The sequence below is a fragment of the Oncorhynchus keta genome, chromosome 13, assembly GCF_023373465.1.
Source record: "Oncorhynchus keta strain PuntledgeMale-10-30-2019 chromosome 13, Oket_V2, whole genome shotgun sequence".
NCBI lineage: Eukaryota > Metazoa > Chordata > Actinopteri > Salmoniformes > Salmonidae > Oncorhynchus > Oncorhynchus keta.
Window position 1 is genome coordinate 7,108,814 of NC_068433.1, and position 21,551 is coordinate 7,130,364.

Genomic DNA, 21,551 nt, shown 5'->3' on the forward strand with positions numbered 1-21,551 from the left:
ATTGTGAAACATTTTCAAAGTTATGCTTTTTAGATAAAATTATCCTAAGTAAATTCACGTCACCAAATAATTGATTAAAACACACTGTTTTGCTATACAAGTCTACAGTAGCACCATGGTGTAGCTGGAGGACAGCTAGCTTCCGTGCTCCTCTGGTTCCATTGACTTCAATACACAACCTAGGAGGTTCATGGTTCTCGCCTCTTTCCATAGACTTACACAGTAATTATGACAACTTCAGGAGGACATCCTCTAACCTATCAGAGCTCTTACAGCATGAACTGACATGCTGTCCACCCAATCTAAGGATCAGAGAATTAATCTAGTACTGAAAGCATAAGCTACAGCTAGCTAGCACTGCAGTGCATAACATTTGGTGAGTAGTTGACTCAAAGAGAGAAAGACAATAGTTGAACAGTTTTGAACAAAATTATTTCTTCAAAAATGAATAAGAAGCAAGAGCGGGAGGGAGAGAGAGAGCAAGAGAGAGCTAGCTATAGCTCACTTTCACTTACTTAGCGAGCGAATGTAGCTAGCTAGTTTAGTCTATGCAAACACCAAACAGAGAACGATGCTATGTTAGCTAACAGGCTATGGTTATCCAATACTGGAACTCTTCCAAGTCAAGGTAAGCTTTTGGTTTCTATTGATTTATTGCCACTGGGGCCTTCCGGTGTAACTGCTAAACTGTTTGCTGACTGTACAATGTACTGCGTGATTGTAGCGGGTTTACTAACGCGCTAGTTCTACTAGTTTTGTTGACTATGACGTTAATACGGTGACAACAATGTAGGCTGTGTGTAGCAGTTTGGCTTGGAAAGGTTTTTTCTCGCCTGGTCACAGACAGCTGATGTGTTGTGCACTGAAGTCCACAAGCGAAGGGAAAAGTTGAGGCGAGGAGAGCGTGTAGATGCGAGAAGGAATACAACGAGCAAAGTGATCATGCGGTTTGTATGTGGCTGCTATGAAAGTGAAGTGTGTTTGCATGTAATCAGGGGTGTATTCATTTCGCCGATTATGTTGCAAAACGTATCTTAAACAGAAGCAAACGGGGATAAACGTACCTGAATTTGTCCAACTATAAACTCTTGTTTGCAACTGTTGGTCTAATGACTACACACTAGATCAGCTAGAAGCAGGCAACTGTGTGCAAGGCAGTATTAAATGTGTCACTGTCGGCCTCCTTGATTACTAAAATGTTTCTCTCGACCTGAGCTGTGCACCTATGTTGTAAACTAACTCGTAGGCTAGGTTGTAGCAACCATCATTGGATGGGTATAGGACAAATTCAAGTATCATGTAGTAGCCTAAACCTGATGATGTTACATTGAACTGGGTGAATGGAATATGAACGACAATCATCCAATATGCCGTAGTAGAATTTTGCATCCAGTAGCACAAACTCCAAAAAGTTCTGGGACACTGTAAAGTCCATGGAGAATAAGAGCACCTCCTCCCAGCTGCCCACTGCACTGAGGCTAGGAAACACTGTCTACGATAATCGAGAATTTCAATAAGAATTTTTCTACGGCTGGCAAACTGTACCTTCTCCACTATGCAATCTAGTTTCCGAGCATGGGTCATGGGTCCATGGGTCATGGGCTGGATGCAACCTCAGCCACACTCAAGGTCCTAAACGGGATAAAATACAATATTGGCTTTCATCACCTGGACAAAGCTGTTGTCAATCACCACATTCTTATTGGCAAACTCAACAGCCTTGGTTTCTCAAATGACTGCCTGCCTGGTTCCAACTACTGACAGAGTTCAGTGTGTCAAATCGAGGGCCTGTTGTCCGGACCTCTGGCAGTCTAGTGCCACAGGGTTCAATTCTCGGACACAATGATGTCGGTCTTGCTGTTGGTGAGTCTCTGATCCACCTCTACACAGACGACACCATTCTGTATATTTCTGGCCCTTCTTTGGACACTGTGTTCATAAACCTCCAAACGAGCTTCAATGCCATACAACACTCCTTCCATGGCCTCCAACTGCTCTTAAACGCAGGGAAAACTAAATGCATGCTCTTCAAACGATCGCTGCCCGCACCCACCCACCCATCTAGCATCACTACTCTGGACGGTTCTGACTTAGAATATGTGGACAACTACAAATACCTAGCTGTCTGGTTAGACTGTAAACTCTCCTTCCAGACTCACATTAAGCATCTCCAATCCAAAATTAAATCTAGAATTGGCTTCCTATTTTGCAACAAAGCCCCCTTCACTCATGCTGCCAAACATAACCTCGTACAACTGACTATCCTACCGATCCTTGACTTTGGCGATGTCATTTACAAAATAGCCTCCAACGCTCTACTCTGCAAATTGGATGTAGTCTATCACAGTGCCATCCGTTTAGTCACCAAAGGCCCATATACTACCCACCACTGCGACCTGTATGCTCTCGTTGCCTGGCCCTCGCTTCATATTCGTCGCCAAAACCACTGGCTCCAGGTCATCTATAAGTCTTTGCTAGGAAAAGCCCCACCTTATCTCAGATCACTGGTCACCATAGCAGCACCCACCCATAGCACACACTCCTTTAGGTATATTTCACTGGTCATCCCCAAAGCCAACTCCTCCTTTGGCCGCCTCTCCTTCCAGTTTTCTGCTGCCAATGACTGGAACTAATTGCAAAAATCTCTGAAGCTGGAGTCTTATATCTCCCTCACTAACTTTAAGCATCGGCTGTCAGAGCAGCTTACAGATCATTGCACCTGTACATAGCCCATCTATAAATGGCCCATCCAACTACCTCATCCCCATATGGTTATTTATTGTTTTGCTCCTCTGCACCCCAGTATCTCTACTTGCACATTCATCTTCTGCACATCTATCATTCCAGTGTTTAATTGCTAAATTGTAATTATTTCGCCACTACGGCCTATTTATTGCCTTACCTCCCTAATCTTACCTCATTTGCATACACTGTATATAGATTTTTCTATTGTGTTATTGACTGAACGTTTGTTTATATCATGTGTAAATCTGTTGTTTGTGTCGCACTGCTTTGCTTTATCTTGGCCAGGTCGCAGTTGTAAATTAGATCTTGTTCTCAACTGGACAGCTTAAATAATGGTGAAATAAAAAAATATAAAACAATTGAAATAAGGCCATGCTCATAAAAACTATTAAAATCCTCCTTCATCTTAAACGGGATTGACCGCCACTGCAATGTAGATATCGATGAGCAGTGTTACTCTGTGAAAGTATGGAACAAAATGAATGCTTTCATTCGGACTTTGTATCATGCTCTCTCCTTTATGCTCTCACACACACACACACACACACACACACACACACACACACACACACACACACACACACACACACACACACACACACACACACACACACACACACACACACACACACACACACACACACACACACACACACTTACCTTTTTGTGAACGCGATCCATGAAGCCCTGGTGTGCTGCATTCAGAGAGTGGTTGACCTGCGGTCGACCTTCCAGCAAGTCGATGTAGTGGGCAGCGTGTTCATTCCTCAGGCTGTAGTGGAGGTCAGGGATGACCCTCTTATAGCAGTGGCAGTGTTCCTCTGGAGGGGCCTTGTCTCCTAGTGACTGGAGGCCCTGCTCTACCTCCCAGTCTAGAACTGGGTGGGGAGCAAAGTGTCAAAACCGACATGGCTAAACGCAATGTAGACTACCTCCTGTACACTTCCTGTAAGAGGGAAATGACCTGATCCCCCCCTGTACACTTCCTGTAAGAGGGAAATAACCTGATCCCCCCTGTACACTTCCTGTAAGAGGGATATAACCTGATCCCCCCCCCTGTACACTTCCTGTAAGAGGGAAATAACCTGATCCCCCTGTACACTTCCTGTAAGAGGGAAATAACCTGATCCCCCCTGTACACTTCCTGTAAGAAAATAACCTGATCCCCCTGTATACTTCCTGTAAGAGGGAAATTTACATTTACATTTACGTCATTTAGCAGACGCTCTTATCCAGAGCGACTTACAAATTGGTGCATTCACCTTATGACATCCAGTGGAACAGCCACTTTACAATAGTGCATCTAAATCTTTTAAGGGGGGTGAGAAGGATTACTTTATCCTATCCTAGGTATTCCTTAAAGAGGTGGGGTTTCAGGTGTCTCCGGAAGGTGGTGATTGACTCCTGTCCTGGCGTCGTGAGGGAGTGTGTTCCACCATTGGGGCCAGAGCAGCGAACAGTTTTGACTGGGCTGAGCGGGAACTGTACTTCCTCAGTGGTAGGGAGGCGAGCAGGCCAGAGGTGGATGAACGCAGTGCCCTTGTTTGGGTGTAGGGCCTGATCAGAACCTGGAGGTACTGAGGTGCCGTTCCCCTCACAGCTCCGTAGGCAAGCACCATGGTCTTGTAGCGGATGCCACTTCAACTGGAAGCCAGTGGAGAGAGCGGAGGAGCGGGGTGACGTGAGAGAACTTGGGAAGGTTGAACACCAGACGGGCTGTTCTGGATGAGTTGTAGGGGTTTAATGGCACAGGCAGGAGCCCAGCCAACAGCGAGTCAGTAATCAGACGGGAGATGACAAGTGCCTGGATTAGGACCTGCGCCGCTTCCTGTGTGAGGCAGGGTCGTGTCTGTGTTGTAGAGCATGAACCTACAGGAACGGGCCACCGCCTTGATGTTAATTGAGAACGACAGGGTGTTGTCCAGGATCACGCCAAGGTTCTTAGCGCTCTGGGAGGAGGACACAATGGAGTTGTCAACCGTGATGGCGAGATCATGGAACGGGCAGTCCTTCCCGGGAGGAAGAGCAGCTCCGTCTTGCCGAGGTTCAGCTTGAGGTGGTGATCCGTCATCCACACTGATATGTCTGCCAGACATGCAGAGATGCGATATCCACCTGGTCATCAGAAGGGGGAAAGGAGAAGATTAATTGTGTGTCATGAATCTGCATAGCAATGATAGGAGAGACCATGTGAGGTTATGACAGAGCCAAGTGACTTGGTGTATAGCGAGAATAGGAGAGGGCCTAGAACAGAGCCCTGGGGGACACCAGTGGTGAGAGCGCGTGGTGAGGAGACAGATTCCCCCACGCCACCTGGTAGGAGCGACCTGTCAGGTAGGATGCAATTGACAACAGATGCCCAACTCGGAGAGGGTGGAGAGGAGGATCTGATGGTTCACAGTATCGAAGGCAGCCGATAGGTCTAGAAGGATGAGAGCAGAGGAGAGAGAGTTAGCTTTAGCAGTGCAGAGCGCCTCCGTGATACAGAGAAGAGCAGTCTCAGTTGAATGACTAGTCTTGAAACCTGACTGATTTGGATCAAGAAGGTTATTCTGAGAGAGATAGCGGGAGAGCTGGCCAAGGACGTTTTTGGAGAGAAAAGAAAGAAGGGATACTGGTCTGTAGTTGTTGACATCGGAGGGATCCAGAAGGGGTGCAACTTCGCTCTCTTGAAGACGGAAGGGACAGCCAGCGGTCAGGGATGAGTAACCTGATCCCCCTGTACACTTCCTGTAAGAGGGAAATAACCTGATCCCCCCTGTACACTTCCTGTAAGAGGGAAATAACCTGATCCCCCCTGTACACTTCCTGTAAGAGGGAAATAACCTGATCCACCCCCCCCCCATACACCCCATTACAAACCTGTCCTGAGGAGGTGCGATGTCCCCTCCTCCCCCAGAGCCTCTGTCCCACTCCTCTGTAGCACCCCCCACAGGTGCAAGCATGTAGCTTGCCACGCCTTCCTCGCCTGCCTCCTGCGCTGGCCATCTCTACTCAGGAAGTCAGGCTGTTGGGTGCTACCAACACATACAGGAACTAGGTCATTTCAAGAGGATTGACTAAGGAGACCTAACGACAATCCAATAATATGGTGAAGTGATTTAAGAGACGTGTGAATGGAATGAAAAAAAAAAAGCTGAGCGGGAGGGTCATTGTACTGTGAGAGATCAATTCCCTTACGGTTTGTCTGGCTAATTTTAAATACCCTCAAACAATCACTTTCATAACAACACATGGCCTAGGGGCAAGAGCCATGGAAACCAAACAAAGCATTTCATACGCCAGTTGGGTTTTGGATTCCCAATGGTCGTTGGTAACTAGTTTAGCAAGTTACACAAGCTTCAAATAAGAAACTATACTAGTGGTCCTTGTGATGGACAGTTCGACAATTCATAAAACAAACAAGTAGGATACTATGCAACAAAACCCGCAAAAAAAGTACTTTACGAAATACAAATAAAAGTTGACATCAATGTGTCATGGCCAAAGCTTGTGACAATCTCTCAGACTTTGAAATCAGGCATAGCAATAAGAGCAACAGTGTAATTGTATATCTTACCTCACAGGGAGTAGACGGTACACAGGAGGATCACAGTTCTCATCTAGTCTGTACCACGTCTGGAGTAGGATCAGATCCCGGTCGAAGTCTGCCCAACACCTGGTGACCGCAGGACTTATCCGCGTCTCATCTGCGTCAGAGAGGGAATTACGGGATACGCAAATCTCATCGCTCATTAACCCAGATTTTGGAGCTGGATCTCCTGAATCATGATTGTTGTTGTGTTCCGGAACAACAAAGCTGCCCGTGTCACTTCCTGTGGCGATATTAGACTTGGAATCACTGATGACGTCGTCCATCTTGGGGTGTTTTTTCTTGGACATCTTCTGTCTGTCTCTCTCCACCACGTTCACGATGGCCTCAAACACCTCTCTGGAGATAGTGCTGGGCAGGGTCTGGACCTCGTACTTTTGACCAAGGAATAACTATAAAATAAAACACTAATGAATAATTTCAAGAATCCAGGAGTTTAGCTAGTGACTGGCAGAAGGGTCGTAAACGTGTGGGACGATATGTTGGATAAGAGATCAGTGAAAAGAAAGATAAAAAAAAGGAAGAGAGAAATCATTTGAATAGAAACAAATTAAACTAGAGAGATATCTCACTATGAAGTTTGGCCCCAGTGTTTCCTGACACTGTGCGAGGGCCTCCACGTGCAGCTCTGCCGTGTCGTGTCTATCCGACACAGGGTCTCCCACGCCCAAGCGCAGGTCCACCATCCTGAAGTCATAGCCCCTCTGTTTGCAGTAGAGGTACAGACGAGGGAACACAGTCTCCATCAACGCACTCCTCTCTGCCACCGTGTCTGTGTGTGGGGGGGGGGGGATTATGGTTGACACACATAGAGACAAGCACACGTGCACGCTCACGCTCTCACGTGCACGCTCACCTTTATATCCACCACATATGTAGATCATGAATCTCCTCTTCTTGGCACGTTCCAGGTGATCTGTTATAACTGTGAGACCTAATGAATGAGGGTCACCTCCTGTTGTCTTGACAACACCATTAGAAGATCCAGCCAATAGACATTTGACAATTTCGGGAACACTTTCAGCCCATGTGGTGACATCCCGGTTTACACAATCACGGTCCTCTTCCTCTTCTTCCAGTGCCACCAAACTCTGCAGCGGGTTTTGAGGAGCAGTATCCTCAGTGTCATCAAGTCCTCCGTCTGTTAAGGCTTTGAAAGCTGCTTTGTCCTAAAAAAAAAACACAAATGTAAAAAGGAGAAAGAAAAGCCCAAAATAAATTAAGAATGGGATCAGGTTTTTTTTCCCTCCATTATCAGCTCAGGAAGGATGAATCAGCAAGGAGTTGCTTGGTCCTCGTCACCTTGAATAAATATGTGTTCTGCAGATGCAGCACGTTCTCCTCTGACGGTGTCCTTCGTCCATACGACTTTACATGGCGCTGCAGAAATTGATACTGAGAAGAATGTGTGGAGTTACAACATGAATAATTAGATAGAACACGGGAAAACACAAGGCGTCCAGAGGTGTGCAGACGACTTACTCTGAGGTGAGCTGTTATCTGGGACTCTGACTCGTCGCTGACTTTGGTCAAAGGAATAGTCCTGTCTGCTCTCTACAATATGAATACAGACTACAGTAAGCAACACATGGATGGACTATACATTGACAGGCTGAGAAACGCTGCCCTGTCTGTCTCCTCCCGACATGTTCATTACTATGGGACAGCTGGAGATCGAATTTAAATATTGAAACAATGTTGCAAATGTCGGAGAGACAGACAGCAGGTTTATACAAATCACCTCTGTTGAAAACTAAATGTCTAAAAGAAATGTGAGATAATGTCTAGATGCTTTTTATAGTGGAGATCAAGTTTATAAATTGCCTGGCTGAGCTGATGAGATGGTGGATTGCTCAGTCAGATGGAACAGAATAAATAGGCATTTTAACATCATAGAGTTATCTGGTGGTAATTTGTGGAATAGACAACGGTTGAAATGCCATTTTAACAAATCAGCATTCAGAATTAGACCCACACATTGTTTAAACACGCGTCACGTGGATCAATTACCTTACCTTATTGGACCTAATCTTTTTCGCTAGAATGGCATGGTCGGATCGACAGTCGGAAAAGAACATCTCCTGGAGTCTTTGGAACGTGGGAATGGTCGCTCTCTTGTTTTTGCCGTCCTGATGCTATGACGCATTACCAATGAGAAAGGAACACCGGGTGAACTGATACTAATAACGGTTATAAAAATCAATGTAAACGACTTATGTAGAACCATTGAACCCTCAAATTGGGTGATAAGAGAGCAGATAATCTTAAATGGAATATTATGAGACTAGCTGGGGCACCTAAACTCACCCGACGCAGTGAAGTAGAGCCATTGGAAATTAGTGGAAATATTACAACTTCTTTCACCTATGAACAAAATGGAAAATTGTAGCCTAACATTACAGGAAGCTCTTAATTAAAAGGTACACATTTATGTTCAGTTATAGTAAGTCATGTTAATTTAATATGAAAGCTACAAGGTGTGAGAAAAAAAAAGTTATAAAATTAGTTCACATTTTTACGAAAGCTACAAGGTGTCCATAATTGCAAATTAGCGCACACAGGAATAACGAAATAGTTGGGGACTTACTCTCCTTGTCTTCTTTTTGGGGACAATTCCGTTATTAGAAGTCCACATTGTTCTTAATTCTTGGATAGAATCACCCATCTTCATTGGCTGTCGCGCATTTATTTCTTATCCCGCTCGAAGCTTCAATGGCTCACCATCCACATTCACAATTCAACGCTGACAGTTTCATCTGTTCCACTGTGTTTGGAGAAGTGACAACTCCTTTGGCAATTAGTGTTGTCCAGGGCGGAGTTCCGAGTGATGGTTCATGTTCCACTAATAGTAAGCCAACTGCGACGCACTGACCCGGTGCGTATAAACGCATAATAAACGGACAGTTAACAGTTCTTTACTTACACCTCGGTTTAAGAATGCGTCGGGATATTCGAAAGTAAAGTTTATTTTCGGACATAGCTTTAATGACGTAGAAAAATAAGCTTCAGGCGGGCCTCCTATTCATTACTATGTTTTCTACACTCTAGATACTATTCAGATACATCGCCATGGGAACCAAATATCATACCCCCACAAAACTGGTGCAAGGGGATAAAGTATTTGGTATTCACATTAGGCCGTTTCCCTGTGTTTTTTCCCTTTATCAAAACGACAACAGAACATAAAATACACTACATTATGCCAGTGTATTTTTAGTTGGGAAACATGGACAAGCTAAAAATAAATATAAGAACAATATCGTAATAATCATTTTTTTTTATTAAAAAAAAAAAAAAAAAAGTTTCTCCAGCACTTCTCTAAATGAAAGGGACACAGTATCACATATTCAGTCGTGTCCTTCATAACATGTTGAGTTTATGTTCCACACCACTGTACATCAGATACACTGAGGATCCTAAAGTCACACAGCCATACGTTGACAGTCCTGGTAAAGCACGTTTTACAGCTCTGATGCCTAGCAACTGAACCGGTCTCAAAGTGGACAGATTTTCAATTCCCTGGCAGTGATGACAGTACGTGGAAGTCTGGCTCATGGTAACAAGAGGTCCAGATCATTCCACTTTGACAAGCATACAGTACTAGTGAAAACAGACGACACTGCCACCCCGTCACCATTCACTCACCTCGACCTATTCCGACGGCACAAATACTAGCACACACCCGTACAAGCTTTCGTTGTTTCAATGCAGCTCACACTGCAATCCACCGTCATCACCACCGTTAAAACCAAAATGAGTCACACATTTGGGGTCTCATCCAAGCAAATGAAAACAGTTAATAAAAAAATAAAAAAAGCCACATTTTAAACTCCTTCCGATATGACACTAAACCACCTGTATGTGTGACGCCCTCTCAAAACGACAGCTTTGACAACTATTGATTGTGTTCAGGTGTAGAGGACCCAGTCTTCCCTTGGAGCGAAAAAGCGGCCATCTTGGGTGTGGTGTCTTGGGGCAGACTGGAAGGAGTCTACGGAGCAGCGGCCAGGTCAGGTCAGGTGATCTGAGTGAGGTCGGGAGACTTCACTTCCTGGTAAAAGCAGTACCAGAGACCTCTCCACCTCCTCCACGGCATTCTAGTCTTCCTCTTTACCGCCTGTTCTGCTCAACTGAAAAACGATAATATAGAGAAAAGCATTTAGAAATCACAGTAAGCTCAGATGGGGCATGTTTTTTAATGTATATTGGGAAATATGTAGTTTTTCCATTGTACTTACATGCTGGAGTGTCATGTTCAACAAGTTGAAGATGCAAGAAAGGAGAGAAATTAAAATGATGAACAAGAGTGCTATTGGCAACAAGGGTGCTATTGGCAACAAGGGTGCTAGTGGCAACAAGGGTGCTAGTGGCAACAAGGGTGCTAGTGGCAACAAGGGTGCTAGTGGCAACAAGGGTGCTAGTGGCAACAAGGGTGCTAGTGGCAACAAGGGTGCTAGTGGCAACAAGGGTGCTAGTGGCAACAAGGGTGCTAGTGGCAACACGGGTGCTAGTGGCAACAAGGGTGCTATTGCTAGTGGCAACAAGGGTGCTTGCGGCAACAAGGGTGCTAGTGGCAACAAGGGTGCTAGTGGCAACAAGGGTGCTAGTGGCAACAAGGGTGCTAGTGGCAACAAGGGTGCTAGTGGCAACAAGGGTGCTAGTGGCAACAAGGGTGCTAGTGGCAACAAGGGTGCTAGTGGCAACAAGGGTGCTTGCGGCAACAAGGGTGCTAGTGGCAACACGGGTGCTAGTGGCAACAAGGGTGCTAGTGGCAACAAGGGTGCTAGTGGCAGCAAGGGTGCTAGTGGCAACAAGGGTGCTAGTGGCAACAAGGGTGCTAAACAAGGGTGCTAGTGGCAACAAGGGTGCTAGTGGCAACAAGGGTGCTAGTGGCAACAAGGGTGCTTGCGGCAACAAGGGTGCTAGTGGCAACAAGGGTGCTAGTGGCAACAAGGGTGCTAGTGGCAACAAGGGTGCTAGTGGCAACAAGGGTGCTAGTGGCAACAAGGGTGCTAGTGGCAACAAGGGTGCTAGTGGCAACAAGGGTGCTAGTGGCAACAAGGGTGCTAGTGGCAACAAGGGTGCTAGTGGCAACAAGGGTGCTAGTGGCAACAAGGGTGCTAGTGGCAACAAGGGTGCTAGTGGCAACAAGGGTGCTAGTGGCAACAAGGGTGCTAGTGGCAACAAGGGTGCTAGTGGCAACAAGGGTGCTAGTGGCAACAAGGGTGCTAGCGGCAACACGGGTGCTCGCGGCAACACGGGTGCTAGCGGCAACACGGGTGCTATCAATAATAAGGGTGTCTTGTGAAATAAAATGAAAAATCAGACAGGACAACAAAAATAGTCGGCACAAAATCAACTGCCGTGAACTGACTGAGCGAATATACCTTGATGACGTCAACCCAGTCCCAGCCTCTGGGGAGCTCCCCTTTGTTATCTGTTGAAACCGTATAGTGTGTGAATAGCACCGTTTAAATATCAATAGCCTTGACTTTTAAAAAACAAAAAGAAGGTGATTTGTGATGGAAAAGTAAATACTCAAGTCATTTCAGTCCCTTACCAGTTCTACATGTGATCTTCCTCTTCTGTGATTTGGTCAGCTGTTCCTTCTTCTCTTTCTTCTTGGCTGGGGCGTTGAGGTCACTGTTGGATGTTAGTGTCTGGGGGGGGGAAACACGTGACCTCTGGTTAATGAGCACAATGTGTATAGAAATACTAAACCGACTCCAACAGAAAGGCCCTTTCCAAGGCATTCTATTTCTGTGGGTGGTTGTGTGTGTGTGTGTGGTGGTTGTGTGTGTGTGTGGTTGTGTGTGTGTGTGGTAGTGTGTGTGTGTGTGGTTGTGGTTGTGTGTGTGTGTGTGTGTGTGTGTGTGTGTGTGTGTGTGTGTTGTGTGTTTGTGTGTGTGTGGTTGTGTGTGGTTGTGTGTGGTTGTGTGTGTGTGTGTGTGGTTGTGTGTAACACACTGACCACGGCAGTGACCACAGCTTGGTGGTTCTCCATCAGCGCTTCCTGGTTGTCTTTGGCCCACTCGAACAGGGTGTACATCATGGCAGTACCCAGGTTGGCCTCCACCTGCTCCTCCAACCCAGAGATGATCAGCTGCTTGGTCTCTGAAGATCTGATAAAATAATCATTTTTAGAATAAAACCTCATTTAGCTGGTGTTTTTTTACCCAAAAACGACTTACAGTCGCGTGCATACATTTTCCGTAGGAGTGGCCCCAGGAGGAATCTAAAACACACTATCCTGGCATTGCACGTGCCATGCGCTACCAAAAGAGTCACGGAGGACAGGACCAACTCAATGTAATTACCTCAGGAATTAGTTAGAAAACTTCATACATTAAAGTTATTTTGTATCTTTACAGGCTCGCTGCAAGTTTGGATCATGACCCAAACTTAGGCATATGGGGCGGCAGGGTAGCCTAGTGGTTAGAGTGTAGAGGTGGCAGGGTAGCCTAGTGGTTAGAGCGTTGGTAGCCTAGTAACCGGAAGGTTGTAGGTAGCCTAGCTGACAAGGTACAGAGTGTTGCCCCTGAACAGGCAGTTAACCCACTGTTCCTAGACCAGTTAACCCACTGTTCAACCAGTTAACCCCTGTTCTGACCAGTTAACCCACTGTTCTGACCAGTTAACCCCTGTTCCTAGACAGTTAACCCACTGTTCCTAGACCTGTTAACCCACTGTTCCTAGACCTGTTAACCCACTGTTCCTAGACCAGTTAACCCACTGTTCCTCGGCCGTCATTGAAAATAAGAATTTGTTCTTAACTGAATTTTTTTTTTTTACAAATATGGCATGGTAGTAACATAAATGAGGCTTACCACCAATAAGTATTGTACAGTGTCAACCAACGGTGACTTACATTTTTTTGTTGAAAAAACCATCTAGAGAAATTTCAGGTGCCGTTTCAGGATACATCTCAGGCCATGAAATATCCAGAATGAACGCTTTGGAGTCCTCCTGTTCTCCTATCTGGAAAAGGAAGTGGTTCGGGATGTTAGACAACGTTCATTCACCTCGACAGTGTTCCCCAAAACCTCTTCCTGACTACCCAGATGATTAGTAAACCAACTGAAATCAGGTGAGCCTAAGAGGTTTGGGAGACAACAACCACCCGAGCCGCTGCCTGTTCACCCCGCTATCGTCCAGAAGGCGAGGTCAGTACAGGTGCATCAAAGCTGGGACCGAGAGACTGAAAAAACAGCTTCTATCTCAAGGCCATCAGACTGTTAAACAGCTACCACTAACATTGAGTGGCTGCTGCCAACACACTGACTCAACTCCAGCCACTTTAATAATGTAAAAATGGATGAAAAATGTATCACTAGCCACTTTTATGTTTACATACCCTACATTACTCATCTCATATGTATATACTGTACTCTATACCATCTACTGCATCTTGCCTATGCCGTTCTGTACCATCACTCATTCATATATCTTTATGTACATATTCTTTATCCCTTTACACTAGTGTGTGTATAAGGTAGTAGTTGTGAAATTGTTAGGTTAGATTACTCGTTGGTTATTACTGCATTGTCGGAACTAGAAGCACAAGCATTTCGCTACACTCGCATTAACATCTGCTAACCATGTGTATGTGACAAATAAATTTGATTTGAGATGCAAGAGATGGTATAAAATACAGTATATACATGTGAGATGAGTAACGTAAGATATGTGAACATTATTAAATTGGCATCTTGATTAAAGTGGCGAATGATTTGAGTCTAATGAGTTTAACCTATTGGTGACAGATAACATTTGATTTGATTTAGGAGAATCGCACTTTCATTTCCCTGATTCCTCACTTAATATATGCCATTTAGCAGACGCTTTTATCCAAAGTGTGCATACATTCTACGTATGGGTGGTCCCGGGAATCGAACCCACTACCCTGGCGTTACAAGCGCCATGCTCTACCAACTGAGCTACAGAAGGACCACACTTCGTCTCCTACGACCTCTGACTAGACTCTTTTTGAAAAAGGTCAAAAGGCGAAAATAAAAGATTTTATAATTTTACCCCTTTTTTTCTCCCCAATTTCGTGGTATCCAATTGTTAGTAGCTACTATCTTGTCTCGTAGCTACTATCTTGTCTCGTAGCTACTATCTTGTCTCGTAGCTACTATCTTGTCTCATAGCTACTATCTTGTCTCATAGCTACAACTCCCGTACGGGCTCGGGAGAGACGGAAGGTCGAAAGCCACGCGTCCTCCGATACACAACCCGACCAAGCCTCACTGCTTCTTAACACAGCACCATCCAACCCGGAAGCCGTTACGACAGAGCCTGGGCGCGAACCCAGAGTCTCTGGTGGCTGCAGTACAGCGCCCTTCACCACTGCGCCACCCGGGAGGCTAAAAGTATATATTTTTAAAGCAGTTTATAATTTTTAAATCTGTGAATGCTTTTTTCACCCAACAACAGCTGGTTCAAAGGGGATGTGGCTGATTTAAATTCATCAGCAGTAAGATATTCCTGAGCATCCTGTGCCATAGGATAAATAAATAATAAATAAAACTCCTCCTGCCGCCTATTAACAAACTGACAATCTCCGAGATATGGCCACACCTTATCCGTTTCCAGATCACGTAGGAGAAGAGGATGGACCACAGGCAGAAGGGGTAACCCAGACATGTCACTGGGGCTATAAAACTGAAGCATCCTTTTAGAACCATTTTCTCACCACCAAATATGGTAGTGAGAGGAAGTCCAGTCGAGAGGTAGTTGGAGAGGATGGAACTGTGTTAAACTGGGCCGACATTCTGCACACTCATCGATTAAACATCTGACCTCAATACATGTTTCTGTTCCCAACACAGTGCACTAAGTGTTATAGAATTGAGGCTTTGCCAAAGTTCAAATATGTATATTTAAAATTGTGTCGTTTAGAAGGAGTGCAAAGTCGAATCGAGTTGGTGCACATGCCTACTTCAGAGGAGGAGTTCCCCAATAGAAATATGCAAATATGCTACAACGCACCAACAGGATGTCACAATCTCCTGCATGGCTTTGCCCACCTCCTTGCTTGTTCTAACCACTACGCTTCATTTCCTCCCACTATATGACAAAGATGAACTCTCTTTGGACAGATGTTTTCCCAATTGAGAATCTCACCTCTACAAATTCTGCGCCACATCCCATTCAACAAGCTACTCACCCTAAACTGAAATGAAACCGGGCTGACTTCCTTGAAGCACTCGTCCCCCTCGTATATCGAACGGAGGGCTTCTAACTCCATCTGGAACAGTAACCAAAGTGAGGGAGAGAGAAGACAGAGAGAGAAGACAGAGAGAAGAGAGAGAGAGACAGAGAGAGAGAGGTTATTCATTGATGCTGGATAAAAGACTGTAGGTAGCTAGATAATATATAGAACAAAAACATAAAATGCAACAATTTCAAAGACTTTACTGAGTTGCAGTTCATAAGTTCATTAGGCCCTAATCTATGGATTTCACACTACTGGGAATACAGGGTATGCATCTGTTCGTCACAGATACCTTTAAAAAAGGTAGGGGGGTGGATCAGAAAACCCATCAGTATCTGGTGTGCCTCATGCAGCGCGACATCTCCTTCTCATATAGTTGATCAGGCTGTTGATTGTGGCCTGTGTAATGTTGTCCCACTCCTCTTCAATGGCTGTGCGAAGTTGCTGGGTATTGGCGGGAACTGGAACATGCTGTCGTACACGTTGATCCAGAGCATCCCAAACATGCTCAATGGGTGACACGTCTGGTGAGTATGTAGGCCATGGAAGAACTGGGGACATTTTCAGCATCCAGGAGTTGTGTACAGATCCTTGCGACATGAGGCTGTGCATTATCATGAGGTGATGGCGGCGGATAAAATGGCACGACAATGGGCCTCAGGATCTCATCACGGTATCTCTGTGCATTGAAATTGCCATTCATGTTTGTCCATACCATAACCCCACCATGGGGCACTCTGTTCACAACGTTGACATGAGCAAACCGCTCTCCCACACAACGCCATGTCTGCCATCTGCCCGGTACAGTTGAAATCGGGATTCATCCATGGCGAACACACTTCTCCAGCGTGCCAGTAGCCATCGAAGATGAGCATTGGCCCACAGAGTGTCGGTTACGACGGCAATCGGCAGTCAGGTCCAGACCCTGGTGAGGACGACGAGCACACAGAGGAGCTTCCCTGAGACGGTTTCTGCCGTAATTCTTTGGTGGTGCTAACCTGCAGTTTCATCAACTGTCCAGGTGGCAGGTCTCTGATGATCCCGCAGGTGAAGAAGCCGGATGTGGAAGTTCTGGGCTGGCGTGGTTACATGTGGTCTGTGGTTGTGAGGCCGATTGGACATACTGCCAAATACTCTAAAACAATGTAGGAGGCGGTTCATGGTGGAGAAACTAACATTCAATTATCTAGCAACAGCACTGGTGTACATTCCTGCAATCAGCATACCAATTGCACGCTCCCTCAAAACTTGAGACATCTGTGGCGTTGTGTGACAAAACTGCACCTTTAAGAGTGTCCTTTTATTGTCCCCAGCATAAGGTGCACCTGTGTAATGATCATGCTGTTTAATCAAATTGTTGATCGATAACTGCCAGGTGGATGGATTATCTTGGCAAAGGAGAAATGCTTACTAACAGGGATGTAAACAAATGTGTGCACATTTGAGAGAAATAAGCTTTTTGTGCGTATGGAAAATATCTGGGACATTTTATTTCAGATCATGAAACATCGGACCAACACTTTTCATGTTGGGTTCATATTTTTTGTTAAATATAAATACGTTAGCTATCTAAGGAGATTCAGTGCACTGACTCACACTACTCAGAGCTATCGTTGGCTAACTGGTGGTGTGGCTAAAACTAGCCTAGTTCTTCAGTTAGCTAACTAGGGAAAACTATCCTAGCTCTTCAGTTAGCTAACTAGACAAACTAGCCCAAGCATCCACTGACTACGGTAATGCTAGTACTTCGTTCATGAAACTTTGTTTTTTTTGTCGAAAACTGTTAACAGTTCAGCCTTCGTACATCACTGCTAGCTAGATCTGTTAGCCCTGTTAGCTAGCTAGCGCGCTGTTTAGCATCACCAGATATTACCTCTTGATCCTCGTTGGCAGTCATGATTTCTTTCTTTCAGATGACGCTAAACAATGTAGTCAAATATGTCTGGCTAACAGTACAAAATATGAAAAGTGCAGAGTTAACGTGTCATGTCTGTGATAAAAAAAAATATATAGCTAGTTTATAAATGTAGCAACGTATCTAGTTGATCCAACGTCAGACGTGACCCATGATGTTCTTCGCATTGTACGCATGCGCAATGTTTCTGAACTTTGAACCCGACCACTCTTGCAGATACTGCAATGCGTTTTTATGGCCACGGGAGGGTGTCTGGAACTAAGATTTCCTAAATATATCCTCAACAAAAATATAAACGGAACTTGTAAAGTGTTGGTTTGATGAGCTGAAATAAAAGATACCAGACATTTTTCCATACGCACAAAAAGCTTTTTTCTCTCAAATTATGTGCACATAATTTGTTTACATCCCTGTTAGTGAGCATTTCTCCTTTGTCAAGATAATCCATCAACCTGACTGGTGTGGCATATCAAGAAGCTGATTAAACAGCATGATCATTGCACTGGTGCACCTTGTGCTGGGGACAATAAAAGCCCACTCTGAAATGTGCAGTTTTGTCACACCACAATGCCACAGATTTTCTGAGGGGGCGTGCAATTGGCATGCTGACTGCAGGAATGTCCACCAGAGCTGATGCCAGAGAATTGAATGTTAATGTCTCTACCATAAGCTGCCTCCAATGTCATTTTAGAGAATTTGGCAGTATGTCCAACTTGCCTCACAACCACAGACCACCTGTAATCACACCAGTCCAGGACCTCCACATCTGTCTTATTCAGTTGCGGAATCGTCTGAGACCAGCCACCTGGACAGCTGATGAAACTGAGGAGTATTTCTGTCTTTTGTGGGGAAAAACAAATTCTAATTGGCTGGGCCTGGCTGCCCTCCCAGGTCCATCCAGGTCTGCGCCTCTACTCAGTCATGTGAAATCCATAGATTAAAGCCTTAATGAATTTATTTCAATTGTACTGATGTCCTTATATGAGCTATAACTCAGTAAAATTGTTGTTGCATGTTGCGTTTATATTTTATATTTTTGTTAATTTTCTCTTTAGAAATAGGCAGACTGGTATGGAACTTGGTACTCACCAAACAAACATTCATCTGGTTTCAGTATCAATTGTTGAATCGAAAGTACCATATCGCTCATCGTGACAATACACTGAATAGACGCTCTAATCTATTTTTAGGCCAGAGAATGGCTCACGAGGCCTTATAAATCAGCACCGCAGCTCAATGACATTAGCCCATGTGTCGTTGACATAAAGGTCAAGTGATCAGCCTCAGGTGTCGTTGACATAAAGGTCAAGTGATCAGCCTCAGGTGTCTTGTTGAACCACACTTTGGTCCCACTGGTAGGGTCACTCAGAGATACTAGCTAAGGCCTACCCTAATTCTTATTTCATTAATAGAAAAGCCTCTCTTTCTTCCCAGCTAACAACAAGCGTTTCCACAACCTTATAGAACGTTCCCTTAAGGGTCTCGTTTTGTTGTTTACCCTATAACCTTCTCATAGGAACGCTCCAGTGATGTACAGGGACTGTTTCCGAGAGACCGTTCCCTTAACGTCAAACAGAACATAGCTCAGAATATAAGATATGGATGTTCTAGACACGTTTTCACAGGAACGTTGCAGGAACATTTCTGTGTTTCAGTTGTCAGGACCCAAAAGAAATGTAAAAAAGAAAAATGGCCAAGGCTATTAAGGCCCTGATTGGTGAACAATCAGCTCTTTGTCTGTTGGCAGGGTAACAGACACTCACACACAATTCCTTTAACATACAGTGTTTTCAACTTACATATTTGACACACTTTCACATTCATAATGACATGATGTCTGTTCATTTCATATTCAGCATGTCCTCACCTGGGATTTGAACTCATTCCAGGCTTTCTGCTGCCACGTCTGTGTCGGTTAATCAGTTCATATTTTATTTATCGTAGTGATGTAAATCTCAGCTCTGTTGAAAGCACACGCAAGAAAAAGGATTTTTATTGATGATCGTGATTCAGGAGTGTCATTGAAACAGGGTTATATGCCCCACCGACATTCATCCACTGTACAAAAAGCCCTAAAATGGCTGAAATAAGTCAATAAAATCAACGATAAGATCCCAGAGGAGGACATGTGGAATAATAATCACTGTATACATGAACAATGTAGGCAAAGTGTGACAAATATGTCAAATACGTTTAAATAATTGTTTGTGTTTTTGTCCCTAACCTTGCCCACAAAAAAAAAACAAAGAGCCGTGAATAGATGATTGGTTCACCAGTAAGACCATTGATTTGATTGGCCACAGTACTACGGGGGTGCTGTGATGACACGGGAACGTTCTTCAAATGTGTCTCGAACATTATTATATTCTGAGAATTTATCAACCATGTTCTGTGTAGCTCATTTGGTAGAGCATGGTGCTAGCAAAGCCAGGGTTGTGGGTTTGATTCCCACGGGGGACCTGGTAAATAAATAAGATGATGTATTTTCCTCTGGACAAGAGACTCTGTTGAACGACTCAAATGTAAATGCTTCTGTGAGAATATTCACCCTTAAAATAAAGAACCATTTAAATGTCTAATGGGATGTTGATGGAATAATCTCCTAACCCTCAGAAAACTGGACACGTTAATGTGTCTGAAATATGAATATCTTATATTTTGAGAACATGGCAACCATGTTCTGGACAAGTTTGGTGGGACGATGATGAAACATTCTCCTATCCCACAGAAAACTGGACACATGAATGTACTTGCAATGTTCTCATGAAACATTTATATTGGATAATTCTGAAAAAATGGCAACCACGTTCTGGATCAATTCTGTTTGGCATTTAGTGAATGTTCTCCTAACTCTAACACTTAAACATTCTACATAGGAGTTTTTTAAATTATTTTTTCCCCCCTTTTTCTCCCCAATTTCGTGGTTTTGAATTGTTAGTAATTACTATCTTGTCTCATCGCTACAACTCCCGTACGGGCTCGGGAGAGATGAAGGTCGAAAGCCATGCGTCAGGAGGTTTTTTGCTAACATACCCAGAATGTTCTCCTACCTAAAGGAAAACTGGACACTCAAACATCTGGGGAACACAACAAAAACGTTCTCTCTCCGTATAAGTGTTAGCTGGGTTATAACTTCAGTCATCTTTCTCTTCTCTCATCATAGTGGTAGGTAAATAAGATGGAAATGATGCAGCATTGGGATATATATTTTTTAATGGGATATGAATTATCCATCTTGGCTTTTTTCACACCAGCAAACTCATTTGCCTTCGATCTTATTGGACAGAACACCATTACCCCGCTGAGTCCAATCAGTGCTGTAATCAAACCCGGCTGAGATCGATCACAATGGTCAGGCGCAGATTCAAACCTGCAAGACTGTGACGGCGATGCCAGCCAGGAGTGTTCTGCTTTAATACTCCCAATATTAACATTTACACGGCTGGAGATGTGCAGCTTGTTCCCTTTGTCAATTTCAGTCAGATTGGATTCACTCTGGGAAAGGTAATTGAAGAGAAAGCTACTTTTCGCATGAACATGGCTGCCTCGGAGATGGGTCTGTTTCCTTCCCAAGCCCCCTCCCTCTCCATCCATAAAATGTATTTTATATTGCCAGTAAAAAGATATCGCACATGACTGGAAAGTTAGGGATTTACAGCCATGTTTATTTCCATTATGGGCCTAATTTTCCAAATGGTTTTCCATGCGTGACTATTGTGCTGAAATAAAAGCTCACTTACTTATAACACTACACTGCTACTACTGTGTAGACCAGGCCCACCTCCTGACAGAAATATTCCTCTCAAATCCAATCTCCCTCTTATGAATTTTTACTCAGATTCTGTGTAGTAAAACATAATAAACACTGCTCTGAAAAGCCATTTTTTATTTCCCAAGCTACCACCTTAGGAAGCATATAGGTTAAGTTATTAAAGAATCAATAAGGGAGTAGACGTTTGAGACTCACACACATACGCTTCCTGTAATTTGTTAGCCAATTGGCCTGCCGCCATCTTTGCCCTGTAGCATAATTAGGTGTCTTATCTTCTTAGTGTGTGGTCCTCTGATACACGATGACCCCC

The 21,551-nt window shown here is 44.4% G+C and overlaps 2 protein-coding genes across 3 annotated transcripts in view; both read right to left on the reverse strand.

Annotated features, from left to right (window-relative positions):
- The window catches only part of LOC118392683 (uncharacterized), a 32,232-nt gene extending 21,429 nt beyond the window's left edge, over nucleotides 1–10,803 (reverse strand). The window contains exons 1-10 of the mRNA XM_052459278.1: nucleotides 8,925–10,803; nucleotides 8,645–8,701; nucleotides 8,353–8,472; nucleotides 7,820–7,891; nucleotides 7,640–7,732; nucleotides 7,194–7,506; nucleotides 6,910–7,109; nucleotides 6,305–6,729; nucleotides 5,608–5,762; nucleotides 3,406–3,623 (exon numbers count right to left, since the gene is read on the reverse strand). Of these exons, the coding sequence (XP_052315238.1) occupies nucleotides 3,406–3,623; nucleotides 5,608–5,762; nucleotides 6,305–6,729; nucleotides 6,910–7,109; nucleotides 7,194–7,506; nucleotides 7,640–7,732; nucleotides 7,820–7,891; nucleotides 8,353–8,472; nucleotides 8,645–8,701; nucleotides 8,925–9,008 (1,737 nt within the window). The 5' untranslated portion in view covers nucleotides 9,009–10,803. The remainder of the gene's footprint in view (nucleotides 1–3,405; nucleotides 3,624–5,607; nucleotides 5,763–6,304; nucleotides 6,730–6,909; nucleotides 7,110–7,193; nucleotides 7,507–7,639; nucleotides 7,733–7,819; nucleotides 7,892–8,352; nucleotides 8,473–8,644; nucleotides 8,702–8,924) is intronic.
- Nucleotides 10,804–11,233: 430 nt separating this feature from the next.
- rwdd (RWD domain containing 4) lies at nucleotides 11,234–18,588 on the reverse strand. 2 transcript variants are annotated; one of them, XM_052459280.1, is made up of 6 exons: nucleotides 18,559–18,588; nucleotides 15,507–15,587; nucleotides 13,206–13,315; nucleotides 12,309–12,459; nucleotides 11,898–11,997; nucleotides 11,234–11,774 (listed from the first exon to the last, which is right to left on the reverse strand). In XM_052459280.1, the coding sequence occupies exons 1-6, from the start codon at nucleotides 18,571–18,573 to the stop codon at nucleotides 11,623–11,625; spliced, it is 609 nt and encodes a 202-aa protein (XP_052315240.1). In that variant the 5' UTR covers nucleotides 18,574–18,588; the 3' UTR covers nucleotides 11,234–11,622. The 2 variants fall into 2 exon arrangements, with proteins under 2 accessions (XP_052315240.1, XP_052315239.1); XM_052459279.1 differs by lacking the exon at nucleotides 18,559–18,588 and adding an exon at nucleotides 17,428–17,668 and having other exon boundaries at nucleotides 11,236–11,774.
- Between the last annotated feature and the right edge of the window lie 2,963 nt (nucleotides 18,589–21,551).